Source organism: Populus nigra, chromosome 6 (assembly GCF_951802175.1).
Source record: "Populus nigra chromosome 6, ddPopNigr1.1, whole genome shotgun sequence".
Taxonomy (NCBI): Eukaryota; Viridiplantae; Streptophyta; class Magnoliopsida; order Malpighiales; family Salicaceae; genus Populus; species Populus nigra.
This window is the reverse complement of record NC_084857.1, coordinates 12,711,935-12,726,117: the sequence shown is the minus strand read 5'-3', so window position 1 is coordinate 12,726,117 and position 14,183 is coordinate 12,711,935. Positions and strand designations below refer to the sequence as shown.

The 14,183-nt window shown below is 31.9% G+C and overlaps 1 protein-coding gene across 1 annotated transcript; it reads right to left on the bottom strand.

The window, feature by feature from the left end:
• Positions 1–6,089: 6,089 nt before the first annotated feature.
• Positions 6,090–12,250, bottom strand: LOC133697109 (casein kinase 1-like protein 10). The gene is made up of 14 exons (XM_062119469.1): positions 11,484–12,250; positions 11,316–11,356; positions 10,358–10,427; positions 10,103–10,251; positions 9,889–9,984; positions 9,397–9,467; positions 8,359–8,420; positions 8,197–8,260; positions 8,023–8,107; positions 7,725–7,851; positions 7,501–7,574; positions 7,344–7,404; positions 6,932–7,062; positions 6,090–6,803 (listed from the first exon to the last, which is right to left on the bottom strand). The coding sequence occupies exons 1-14, from the start codon at positions 11,557–11,559 to the stop codon at positions 6,522–6,524; spliced, it is 1,389 nt and encodes a 462-aa protein (XP_061975453.1). The 5' UTR covers positions 11,560–12,250; the 3' UTR covers positions 6,090–6,521.
• Positions 12,251–14,183: the final 1,933 nt, after the last annotated feature.

Genomic DNA, 14,183 nt, shown 5'->3' with positions numbered 1-14,183 from the left:
TTATTAATCAATACAAAAATTAAATAGTTAACGTGTTCATATTCAAAGTATGTGTGTGTGTAATAATATAAATATTATTCATATATATATATATATATATATATATATATGTTTTATATAAATATTAAGATACATACATACATACATACATATATATTGTATTGTATTAAAAAAATATTTTATAAATATATTTATATAATATAAATATATATACTTTGGATTAAATTCGAATAGATTTCAAGTAAGCTATGATAATATTTATATACGATTCATTATATATCAAATAAAAAAATAGTGATGAATTTGAATCTATCATGTTCAGGTTCGGATCATTCACGTGAACGAGTCCCTTCAGCTATTAAAATAAACTCTTCACTTTAAATTTGATAAGACTTGCTAAATTGATAAAGTGTGAAAGAATTGTCAACGATAATTAAATTACTAAATTATTAAGCCAAGATATCTCTTAAAAAACAAAATACATAAATATTTAACACCCACTTTTCTTTTGAAATAATAAGATTTTAATCAATTTTTACATGAAAAATACCTAAAAAACACTATAGAGCTTTAATAAAACATTTCTTTATTTGATTTTTTTAATAAAAATATGTTTGTTATTTAACTTAAAAAATAGGTCACTTGATCATTAGGTTTGTTCCTTTTTATTTTTTTATTTGATACAACAAAAGCTCCACCTTCCTTGTTGTTGTGTAATTAAATGAAAAATAATTTAAAAAGTAAAAAATTATTAGATCCAATAAAATACATAATCTGAATGGTGAGTTTAATATGTTGACTCAAAATCACTTATATTTTTGATCTTTCACCTCCTAAGCCAAATTATGCTCTCGGGTATCTCTTACTTATTGAGTATCAAAAGTTTTGACAAAGAGCCTTGGCGGTGGAGAACCAGATCAATTTTTGTCTAAAAAAGTCAAACTTTTGGGCGAGTGGCGTTTTCAATCCTGTACGTATTCTTCTTTGATGTTGTCAAATTTCTCTTTTACTTGTTTTATGTGTTGTTTTTTTACAATTTTCATTGTTGTTGCTCTGTTCTTATTTGATTTGAGAATTGAGATATATGTCTTAACTCGGTTTCTCTTCACACGAGTGTTCTGGGTTTAACTAGGTGGACCGGGTCAAAATCTTAACTCATTTTTTTTTAATTTGAACCAGTCTAGATCTTAAATTCTGGATCATTTAATCAGGTTTTTAAAACTATATCAATATAAAATGAACGCTTGTCAATATTATAAATAAATATCTTGTCAATATTCTAAAAAATCTCTATAATCTTACTTGATAATAAAATAAAAATTAAATGAAATTTAATAAAATAATATCTAAAACACATTTTAAAGTCATCTAAGAATAGAAAAAGGAGATTAATCAACAAAATGTTAAATGGCAAAATTGAAAAAAAACAACTCAAGTCAAATCGAGTTAAACCTTCAAATACGTGACTCGGATCATAAAAATTGGATGAACCCATAAAAAAAACAAAGCTTAATTACAGGTCAACTCAATGTTGAAAGATAAAATAAAATAAAAATCAATTTAAAAAAACAATAAAAAAAAGACTCAAGTCAGCTTGAGCGTTAGTCAAATCTACTACCAAGATCATGAGACTGAAATAACCACATAAAGATAAAAGCCAAAAAAGAATCACAAAACTCAATCCCTAACTAACCCAATGTTGAAGGTTGAAATTGAAAAATAAGAAGCCAATATTATAAAAATAGCATAAAAAAGACTGAAGTCAGCCTGAGTTGACCATCCAAACCCACAACTCGATTCACGAGGTTGGGATTACCTCCTAGAATGCAAAACAGAAAAAATCATGAAGTTCAATTTATAATCAACCCAATGCAAATAGATGGAATTGAAAAAAAAAACAATTAAAAAAAGAATTCAAAACAAAACAAATAAAAATCAAAAGAATAAAAATAAAATTTGACATAAAAATAAAATGATAGGACATGTTTCTATTTTGGAGAGAAATAACATGAAAACCGAGATAGATAAAAAAGAGAGAGGAGAAGAAAAGAAAAGAAAAGGAAAAAGGGAACTCCATGCGCCTCCAAGTGTTACACTCATCGCACCTCCTGCAAGGCCTCGTCGAAACGTTTCCAACGCCACCAAAGAAGGTGGAATTCCGACACCGATGGGAGTCACAGGCACTGCCAGAACGCGATGACTTCCTTCATACACTGACACATGCATACCACGCGTCAACCACTTTCCCTCTGCCCGCTCACTTCTCCCTGATTCTTTTTTTAAAATTTGATCCCTCAAGCCTTAATTATTTTAGATCAATAAATTTTGAATTTTATTTTGCAAAACCAAGCATTAATCGCTCTTTAGAATTTTTTCTTGACACCATGGGATTCCCATATCTAAGCAACTTGAAAAAATTATTAAGTCCAATCCTAAATAAACTTAACGTGAAAGGATAAAATTGAAAAATAAAATGAGTGACAAAAAAAAAAGTTGAACCTTTCCCTTGGATATGCAATTCAGTCTCTAATACTTGCAAGAGATAGGGGTTAAATATTTATTTATTATTTCTCTAATGCTCGCAAGAAAACAACATTAAATATTTATGTATTATTCAAATTCATTCCTCGTAACTTTAATTGTTTTAAATTAATAATATTTTATTTAATTTTATCAAATTAAGTATTAACTGAGCAACACAAGTTTTTCTCGGCACTTTGAGATCCCATAACTTAGGCGACAAGAACAAACCATTAAGCCCAATCCCAAATAAATACAACTTTAAAAGAAAAAATTGGAGGAATAGGTATGAAATGTTATTATAATCCATAGTGTTTTCTCTAATGATGAACAATAAAATCACACATATATTTTTTGTAATTTGAATTTGATCCCCGTAGAGTTAATTTCTACCCAAAAATTATGAAACAAAATTTAGATTAATTTCCATTATATTATATATTAAAACATTCATGACAGAAGAGCGCATGGAAAACAAGAAGATGGAAGTCCTCCTCTGTATAATGACTGAAATGAAAAATATAATTAATTAATTAATTAAAGCGAAACAAAAATAAAATATGGTATGAACAATCATTCGATCGAAGGAAAACTGTCTTTTTTTTTTGGTAAGTGAAATTAAATGAAATGCATGAATGTCCTGATTTTGGTTTTGGCATGGGTATATTCCCCCCTCATCAAGTTCTACAGCTTCAAAGTCAAATCCAGCGTCTCCACATGTGATTTACTCCTATGGTGACCTTTGCTTTCTTGGAATCTGGCTTTGGAGGAGAAGGGTCTCTCCAATTGTTGAAGAAACGGCTTGGTGAAGCCAATATCGTGAGGTTCATCGATCACTTTGGGCTGTGCTGGAAAGGTTAAAGGTACATGTTGTGACCCAACACTTGTGTACTTGTTGTTCCTCGGCACCCAGGAAAGTTGTGCTCGTGGAGTGAATGGTTTGGCGCCTGAAACAAGATTTTGTGGGGTCCTCCTGTCACTGAAGACAGGGTCTCTCTCTGTCAACGAAGAAAAACCATAGCGATTTCGGCCTAGTGGCCCAGTTTGTGGCCGACGAGTAGGAGTGGAAAGGCTAAAACTGAATGGGCTGGCAAAAGGTTCTGTATGGGAGGAGGAAAAGAGGTTGAGGCCATTCTGTCTTCTCGAGGCAGTTTGTTCCTCGAACGTGTGAGATTCGATATGGTCTATGAGAGCTTGTGTGCTCGAAAACACATGATCACATATTCGACAAGCGATCTGGGAAGGAGGTAATGGCCTTTTAGACCCATGTCCATGCCTCAAGCTCCACCCAAATCCAGCCATACAATCGAATATTATGACAGTAAACAGAGGCTGTACGCCGTGAAGAAACTTGCAAGGAGAAAGAAAGACAATCCAAGTACATCTTGGATCATAGGGTTGCATACACTTACTTATATGTGGGCAATTTGGTTACTTTGGTTTGGTAATGCAAGGAGCGGGCATGGAATTAAATTTGCTAGCGTTGTTCTGTCTCTGCAAAAGGAATACAGCATGGATTCGAGTAATTTAATGCTATTTAAATTCTCCTGTCATGATAAAATACAGAGGAGGGGGGCTTTTTAAGGGAACGGGATTATGAAAGCAGGAATGGTTTGAGAGGGACGATTTCACGACTCTATTGAAGAAATCTATGCGCAAAGGCTACAAATGGAATTAAAATCGAGAGAATTAAGGAAAAAATATAAATTAATATAATTACATTTATTGAGAATCTTCTGTAAAAAACACAAGGGAATCGTCCGGTCATAATATGGAAAGGCACAACAATTTATGTTACTGACGATTACCAAGATTTTATGAAGTTCCCATTTCTTTTCAGATTGTTATCATATCTTTTCTTTTCTTTTCTTTTTTGGTGAAGATAAAAGAAGAATACCGTGTGATTATTTTTTTTTATTTAAAATTAATTATTTTTTTTTATTTTTAACTCATTTTAATGTGTTAATATTAAAAATAATTATTAAAAAATAAAAAATATATTTCAAAATAAAAAAATATTTTAAAAAACAACCACTAACTAGAGTTGAGCAAAAAAACTAAAAAACCGATTAAACCGGAAAAAAAACTGAACCGTGAAAAAAAAACGATTATAATTTTGAAACAACCGACTGGTTCATTTTTGATTTTACAAGCATGAAATCGAAAAAACTGAACCGAATTGAACCGGATAAAAACCGAGCAAAATCGAAAAAACAAAGCCAAATCGATTTGAACTGGTTCTTTTTCTAAAATAACCGAACCGAAACCGGTCTGTTTGAACCGGTTTCAGTTCAAATCGATTTCGATTGTTTTTCAAAAAATAAAGAATCAATTTTGTTATTTTTTTTTATAAAAACCAAACTGAATCGAAAATGATCACCCTTGCACTAGCATTCTCTCGGTAATCCTAGAAACCACACTCACTATTTCTTTCCCTGTCCATGACAGTTAATGCCTAGAATCTACTCTTCCGATTTCCTTCCAATAATGAAATCAAATCACTGATTTTATGATCAATAAGAATTTATAACAGAAGGAAGAATTCTGGGATTCTTTTTTCCGAATAAGGACTTCAGGAATTGTTGGCTCTTCAGGAACAGATACAAAGTTCTTAATTAAGAAAAAAACTATATACATTCTCAAGATAATATAAAACAAATATGTATATTAAAAGAATAGACATAACATTTAACGCAGTAAATTTAGGATGGCATCATTTAATTGCTCATTCCTACACTCGCCACATTGTGATTATTTTTTTTTAACCATTTATTCACAGCAGATAATGTTTGCTAATATCATTGACTGCATTAATTAGCACGCAAAAGCAATTTAGTAGCCATAGTTAATTAAATTTTGTAAAATTAATTTGATGCCAGTTTTGGCAAGGTTCTCAGGAATCAAGCACATCGGTAACTACTCCTTGTCCTGCCTGCCTCCGTCTTCCAACATAGTCAATACTTCATGCTATCGATGATGTTTCAACCTCCGAAAGAATCTAACTTCTCTAGGCCTTCGAACCAAAGTTTTTAAAACCGGTTGAAGCCCAGTTTAAGAGTTTTGATCAAATCATCACCGAATCAATTTTAATTTTTTATTTTTATAAATCAAAATGATATTATTTTTTTATTTTTATAAATCGAAACATGTTGAAACTACCATACTTCATGCAACAGATTCAAAAATATCAGGCTAGAAGCTTCACTTATAATCCAACATTTTCTCTTTTATGATAAATCTACAATGGTTTTGTTTTTCTTTTTTGTAGTTTTATTCTAAATAGAAACAAATTAAATGTTATCGTGGATTTCTTTCCAGGCAAGGTGATAGATTGCCCTAACACATTCATCGTGGAATTGACCTCTTCTTGTCGGTGCTTTTAATTTAAAAAATATATTTTTTTAATACGTTAATTATGTTAATGCTAAAAATAAAAATATAAAAAAATCATTTTAATATTTTCAAAAGAAATGCGGTCACAACCTTAAACAATCACATTAAAATTAATATAAATGATTTTAAGAACATAGAAACAATATATAAAAATTATAATAAGAATCAGACCACCATTATCAATCAATACGTGTTCTAATTTAAATGGATGAAGTAGAGAGTGATTAATACCAACCATCCAGGTGGATGGCCAAAGTTCATCTTAGTCTATCAGGTAAGGTTTTCTTCTTTTGCATAGAAATACAAGTATTTATTAGAGCTACAAGCATCTCAAATATATAAACAATTCCTACCGCAAAATGATTCTTCTCTTTTATGAATGAGCTCGCTTGCCTTTGAATGGCAAATCCCCCGGAGAGAGATACAACATGAGTGCCCGTCTTCCAAGGAGAGGATTCACTGATCTTTTGCATGTAAGGGAACCTGATAGCGGATATGAATATACAGAGCAACTGGCACAATCATTGCAGTCCCGACCCTGATAGAAATACACAACGGAATTCTGACTCCTTGCACAAGCAAATCTTCGTGCCAGACAGATGTAGTGCTTATTTCCTCTTTCCTCTTCCAATAGACAGGAGTTCAAAGCTCCTGAGTGTATCATCACGACCACCTCTTGTGGCTAGAGCACGAGTAAAGGAAGATGATTTTGACTCAAGGCCAGGTTGAATCCTCTGGGTTGTTGACAGGCGACCACTGCTCGAGGCCAGCCGGCTTGACCGATTCTCACTAGGCTCACCAGAAGAGCTTGGCCGGCTGCTTGAAATTACAGCCCTCTTTGAAGTGCTGCCATTTCGAGAAGATGACTGGGGCCTTTCTGAATCAGGATGCTGCAAAAGGGAGGGGAACAGGTAAAAAAATAGCAGGCAGTTGTGAAGTTAAAATTTAGGAAAAAAGGTCTAGCAACTCAACAAAGTTAAAAGATACATAATTTAGGAAAAAAGGTCTAGCAACTCACCACATCCTTTGATGATGGCACATCATCTGAGGACCTGTGCCTGGACCGATTGCTGTGCATAGCATGTCCAGTGCTATTCTTTCGAGCAAATGCTTCAACTGCACCAGAGAATCTGTCTCGGATTTCCTGGCCTACTTGACAGAAATAAAATTGTGTCAAGTCAAACATGAGAAACTAGCTTAGGAATCTTCTCTTTTTTTTGACAGAGATGAGGGGGTTAACAAAATAGCACCAAGAGTAATGCCCCACTACATGTTAAAGCCATGCAAGGGAATACCAAACAGAGCAGCAAACTAATTACCCATTAACACTTCAAATAAATAGCCTAGACATTCATCTGCATTTCAATTGCACAAAAAGAACAAAAAAGAAAATTTGTTTTCAAAATTCTTAACGAAAAATCAGAACAGACCTGAACGCCATTCTACTCTTTCTGCGGATGGTCCTGGGTTTACAGCTGGTTTTCCACTTGGCTATTAAAAGAAGAAAAGGAGTCAAGAATATAAGAAAGACACATTAAAAAATATTTTTCTACATAAATGAGCCACGACAAATTAAGGGATACTAACTCTTGATCTAGAACGGGAGCCAATCTGCGGGTACTTCAATATAGTCCAGTCAAATACATAATCAAACTGATAACCTGAACAGTTTAGAAACCTAGATTAGGTTCTAAAATTTGGCAGAACTCCAAACTAACAATTGAATTTAGAATTCCAGCAACATATTTAAAATCATAGATAACAAGTGAACAATAATTAAAAGCATCAAATATTCAGGAGCATGAGTAAACCTTCTCGAATAAACAAGTCACGGAATAGTCTCTTCAGGTATGAATAATCTGGTTTGTCTTCGAATCGCAGTGAACGGCAATAATGAAAGTAAGATGTAAATTCTGAAGGATAGTTTCTGCAAAGGACCTGCAAAGTAACCGTTAATACTTCATATCCTGCAAGCATGATGACCATTTAATACTTAGATGAAGACAAGCTATTATTTACATATTTCTTCCATTGTGATCATAGACAGTATACTACATCATAAAAAACCAGTGCTTGGAGCAAGCAGCTTGCAAAAGCGAATGACAGTACCTCTACGGGAGTAAGCATCTTCTTTTCACTGATCCTGTCATATTTCTGTTTTTTAGTGCCAGCTTTCAAGCCCTGCCATGGAAGGCTGAAACAAGGAAATCACCAAAGAAAAAGGATCAAACATATATTAAGATTTAAAATAGGAGCATAAAGCAGGTCAATTAAGTTCTTCACCTTCCCCTCAAAAAATACATAAGCACGTAACCAAGAGATTCCAGATCATCTCTTCTGCTTTGCTCTGCAAGAATGGCATAATAATAAGATCATCAAACATAAAGCACGGTATGTTCTAGCAACATCCAACAGCCATCTTATAGCTATAATCAGTTCACTCACCAACTCCAAGATGGGTATTAACACTAGCATAGCGAGCTGTGCCTGTGAGATTCTTGTTTTCCCTGTAACAAAATATATATTCATGACAGATAATGGAAAGAGGATAGAAAAGCAGAGGAGATATTGTCATTATCATGCATGTACATGCAGAATAGAGGTCTAACAAAACAGACAATAACATGTGCAGATAAAAACAATGATACATGGAGTCTGGAGATATTGAATGCTCCCAGGCAAATGGGTTTGAAGGCATAAAAAATCACAAGCAAGAAAAGGTTGCCAGAGCCCACTCTACAAAATCAAGCATCTTTGGCACTAGCTTTTTTAAAGAACAAGATACCAAGCAGAAGATTTCCTGAATAGCAGCTTTACAGCGTAAATAATAGAACCCATCTGAATATGCATGGACAACTAAGCTGTTTACCAGCAATAATAATGCTAGAATCAACTCACAACACCCTTTTTTTCTGCACATATTTTTTTTCACCAAAATTTTCAAGTTTCCATTCACAGGTAATCTCTTTGTGATAAAAAGTAACTGGAATTTTATGATCATAATTTTCAATCACAACAACTGATCAGACAGTATGCATAAATGGATTAGAAACACAGTAAACTATTCATGTATGATCCTACTCTAAAGACACATTGAACATTCAAAGTTTCTGTTCCAAGACCTCCATTTTCTTCTAAGAAGAAAAACGACAAAATGCTATCTCTTTCCTGACTATTTTTTTTTTTTTTGAAATAGATTAAAACATGGCTTGGTCCTGACCGGTAAAGGAATGAATCCTCACAAATAATTATGAATCTTCATAAATGAATCCTAGATAAGCATGTCCTGGATACCACATCATAACAAAACCACGGGTATGCACATTAAAACATAAAATACTCCATGTTTGCTGCACCAGGCTATAAGTGAACATTTGGACAAAAAGCATCAGCTTGGAGGGAGAGTAAATTTGCATAATCAAACAGTGGTTAAAAAATGGTAATGATACAGGATGAAAGAACATAAGAAATACAACACTTCACCTATATGGTATATGCTTGTGTGTTTGCAGATCCCTATACTTTTTTCCAAGGCCATAGTCAATGATGTAGATCTGTGTTTCAGAGGGGAATGTAGCAAGGAAATGATCAGCAAAAACTATCAGGGCATCCAAAGATATAATCTAAGTAATAAAACCAGGCTAGATATGCATAACAGATATAAGAACTAGGTTTTCACACAGCTAGGACATTCAATAGCACAGTGCAAGATTGGATACTGCTTTAGTGAGTCAACCTTATGTGAGCTTTGTAAAATGACAAGTGCCACTCAAATAGCAAAGGCCTCATTTCTCTCCAAGGTTCTCTATTCTTTACCCAACAAATTTCAAATTAAAACCTCAAAATTACAAAAAAGTTTTCCCATTTGAAATATTCACATTGTTCCCTCAATTCTGAATTAGTAAGTTTACACATCACTTTATCTAAAAATTCTATTTAGATTGATAAAAAAAAAGAAAGAGGAAAAGAACATACCTGATTTGCTTTGCGCCCTAAACCCATCAAAAAGTTGTCGGGCTTGATGTCACGGTGAAGAAAACCCCTTGAGTGCATGTATTCAACTCTATTTATCTACATTATAGAGTGACGAAAGAACGCTGAGCATACCAGCTAATGGAATGGACATCTTTCTTAACAAACATTATGTTGTTCAATGAGGCAGGCCTTTCTTGAAAATGGGCATACTTACTAATTGATCTGCAAGCATCAGCACCGTTTTCAAAGATAACTTTCGACTGCAATAATTAAACAAGTCTTCAAGGCTTGGTCCAAGAAGGTCAATAACCATGACATTGTATTCACCCTCAACTCCAAACCATTTGAGATGAGGAATACCAGCTTCAAGAGGAAAAAAAGGAAAGAAAATAATAAATCAGTTGGCTTTGACTCAAGAGAAAAATAAACATATCAGCTAACAACAGAAGAAAAGAAAGAAGAAACTTACTTCCTCCTTGAAGTAGCATGTATAGTTTTGATTCATAATGAAGCTGAGGGTGCTTAGTTTTCACAGATTCCTGGGGAAATCATAAGAATATGCATCAGCTACAAAATCAAACGTGCAAATTGCACTACATTATAACATAAAAAAAATGTAAACATGAATCTAAATGATTACATGGATTTAAATGAACAGAAAAGGCCAGATTTTCATATTAAACATCCAGTCAAAAAAATTCCTGGGTAGGCTCAACACCACGGCATACTTTTTCCCTCAATAAGTACAACATGCAAAGTCCCAAAGCTCAAGAACACACCAGCTGCAAACTCAAAACTCTTTCCAGTATCTTTTGCTCACCATAACAGTACATAATCAAATGAAAAGAACCATTCTTCTATTCTTCTGATCATTACACATTAAACCTCCAATGAGCAGATTCCAACACCTAAAATACATTATTTGATGTTTCCAAACAGTTCAAATAAACCTCGGTCTGAATCTAGTCAGAGCAGGGTAAAAGGAATCACCAACAAAAACAGAAAACTCAACAATTTTTTATTCATGGATCCTTGGGGTTTTAAAAACATAGGATAGAGCAACATTCAGCATGCTGCTGAGAGAGTCATTCAGTAACATAAACATAACAAAATAATTCAGGAAAACATTAACCAGCTATTACGACACCAAGAGAAGCCCCCCGCTTGAATAATCAAATTCATAAACTCTTAATTAATAACTATCTAAAATTATCAAAACTAAAAGAACATCTAGGAAAAGAGAAGGAAAAGCAAATTCCCAATCATGAACTATAATGACCGCTTCTAACAGATGGAATCAAACATAGTCATTAGTCATCCAGTATAACCAAACATGAAAGTCTAACTATTATCCAGCAATAAATGAATCAAGAAACAACAATCTATAAAACAAGATAGCATATAATTTCTAAGAAGGTAACACCTACCAACTTAACAGCCACTTCCTCTCCACTCTGTACATTAATACCTGCAAAGAAATAGAGAAAAAAATAACAAAAATTGATAAAAATAACAAAAACCCAACTATAGACACAAAGAGGAAAGAGTGGTCAAAACACTTTGAATGCTACTGAATAAACCCTAAACTTGCATACCTAAATAAAGTTCACCGAAGGATCCACTACCGATCTTCCGGCCAAGCCTAAACTTGCCACCAATCACATGATCCATGATCTAAGAATCTCAGACAAAAATTATAATCCACCAAACAAATAAAGAAAAAACAAAAAAGACCGCCCTTTATTTTTTAGTTCACAATCAAAATTCACCAACCAAAGTGACCTAAAACTCTTCCCTTGTTGAAAAACAAAACGACTGCCGGATCATTAAATGACCACTCTCAATGACTCAATAAATCCCTCAAAAGTGAAAAGAAAAGATTTTTTTTGCAATCCAATCTACTTAGTAACCAAGAAAAGTGAGATGTTACTTCAGAATCTAAGGAAAACCCATTAATCAGTGAAGGGTGTTCAGGGTTTGGGAATCACGAAACTGCATTATCTCGATAAAGTGTTCAGAAAAGACGAGAGACAAAAAGGAGGAGGTAATGGGTTTTTCAAAAGTTTACGAAAGATCAGCGGGCAAGAAAGAAAACTTATTTTTTCTTTGGAGAGAGAAAGAAGAATAATAAGAATAAGGGGAGAAAGAGAGAGAATATGGAGTGACAACGATACGTGCGGCAAGAATTTGGGTAAGTTTAAGGTGTGGTTTAAGGACAAAGATTGAGTTTTCTCGGGAAAATTTTGAGATTCTGGGAAGAGAATAATACTCTACCCCCTATAAGAGAGCGAAGGGAAGGGGAAAAGGTGATTGAGAAAAAAATGGATGATGATGTAAGAAGGGATGGAAAAGTTTCTATGTGATTTCGGTAGTGGAACTTTTTTCTTTTTTCATTTTATAGTTGTAGTTATTTAGTAGTGGTGATAATAATCTTTACTTTATTTTTTTAAATTAATATGAATAAATATTCAAGCTAGTTTGTATATATTTTAATTAATTTTATGATTTTTAAAGTTAATAATCACATAATTTTTTAGTGATTCTAAAGTTTATAGAACTTAAACTAGTAATTTTTAAAAAGTAAACTTAAAGCCTGATCAGTTGAATTAAACCTCTTAAAATTAATAATAATTTTTACTTTGATTTATTGTTTGGTAGAAACAAAAGATAATTAGTATATTTTTGTTTGGCTACCCAAAATTTAAAGAAAGAATGAAAATGATGAATTTATGAATTTGTTTTGTAGTTATTTTTTTTGTTTTTAAATTCAACTGCGAGAGATTAAGAATATGTTAGGAGTATGATTAAATTGATATTCTGACAAATTTTGAGTTTTTTATTTTAAATTAAATATTTTTAGTTTTAAATTAATATGTTAATATAAAAATAATTTTTTTAATATATATTTTAAGTAAAAAATATTTTAAAAAATAATTTTTTAATAAATTTTAATTAGTAAAATTAGATTCTTTCTTTCTTTCAAGGCCTGCAAGAAACTAGGAAGGAAAAAAAAAAAAAAGGTATTCCTACCCCTTGCTTTCTTTACCAGCAAAACAACTGAGTGAAGGTTTTGGTAGGTCATTTTCCTTATCCCTTGTTCTCTCTCCTTCATCTTATTTTTTATTGGTCCTAGATCCTATCTGCATTTGGATATGGTTTTCTACAGATGTAAATATCCATTTTATTTTTTAATATATATTTGTTTTCATTAGTGAAATTAACTAATATATAATTTTATGGTTGTTTATTTTAAGATTATATTCGTTAAAAAATCCCGTTTTATAAAATATTATTCTTTAAGGCAATCATATTATGTTATGGTATAGATGCTTGGTAATTGATTGTTTTGAGCAATCATATATTTTTATATTAAAAAACAGTAAAACATGGTAATTTTTTTTTCACTTTTGTCAAAAGCACACCTATTTTTATTTTTTAAAGTGGCATTTTGTTAGTATTTATTTTACTTTTTTTTTATTCAAGTATTCTCACGTTTTTTTAAAGGGCAAGGCTAGTCTCGTTCGGGGTTTGTAGCTGTTCTTTCCAATAAGTATGCTTTCTAGAAATCAAACTTGTATTTTTATCCTTACAGGTATATAGCAGTGTCTTAACCGCTAGATGAACACTTCATTGATATTTATTTTACTTTGAAAACGCAGTAAGTAACACTTGAAAAAAAAAGGTTTTTTTCTTTTACATTAAAACATAGTATAATGCTTTAAAAAAAAATATACAATTGTATGTATCGTAAAATCCATTATTTCTTTCACAAAAATATATATTTTTTAAAAAACACAACAAATAATTATCAAATAATATATGTACTAGCATTAAAGCAAATATAATGCAGTGTGATTTTAAAAAATGATTTTTACTTATAAAAATATTTAAATAAATTTTTCATTTTTTTTTATATATTAATGCATTAAAATAAAAAAAATTAATTTAATAATTTTTTAAATCATACATTTTTAAAACACGTTCTCTCTAAGTTAAATATCAATCACATATATTTAAAAATATGATAATAATTGTGATTTAAAGTGTTTTTTTATAAATATATTAAAATAATATTTTTTAATTTTTAAAGTTAATTTTTATATTAATATAGTAAAACAATATAAAAAAAAATTCAATTTCAACGTTCCCAAACACCTCAGGAATCACCTCACGGCTGCTGTAATAGCAACAGGAGTTGTGGAATCCAATGATGACAAGGACTATGCAGGAGCTACTTTGCCTGCCAGCCTGCCCTGCCTTTTTCCTTAAAAAAAATAATAATAAAAAAAAATCAG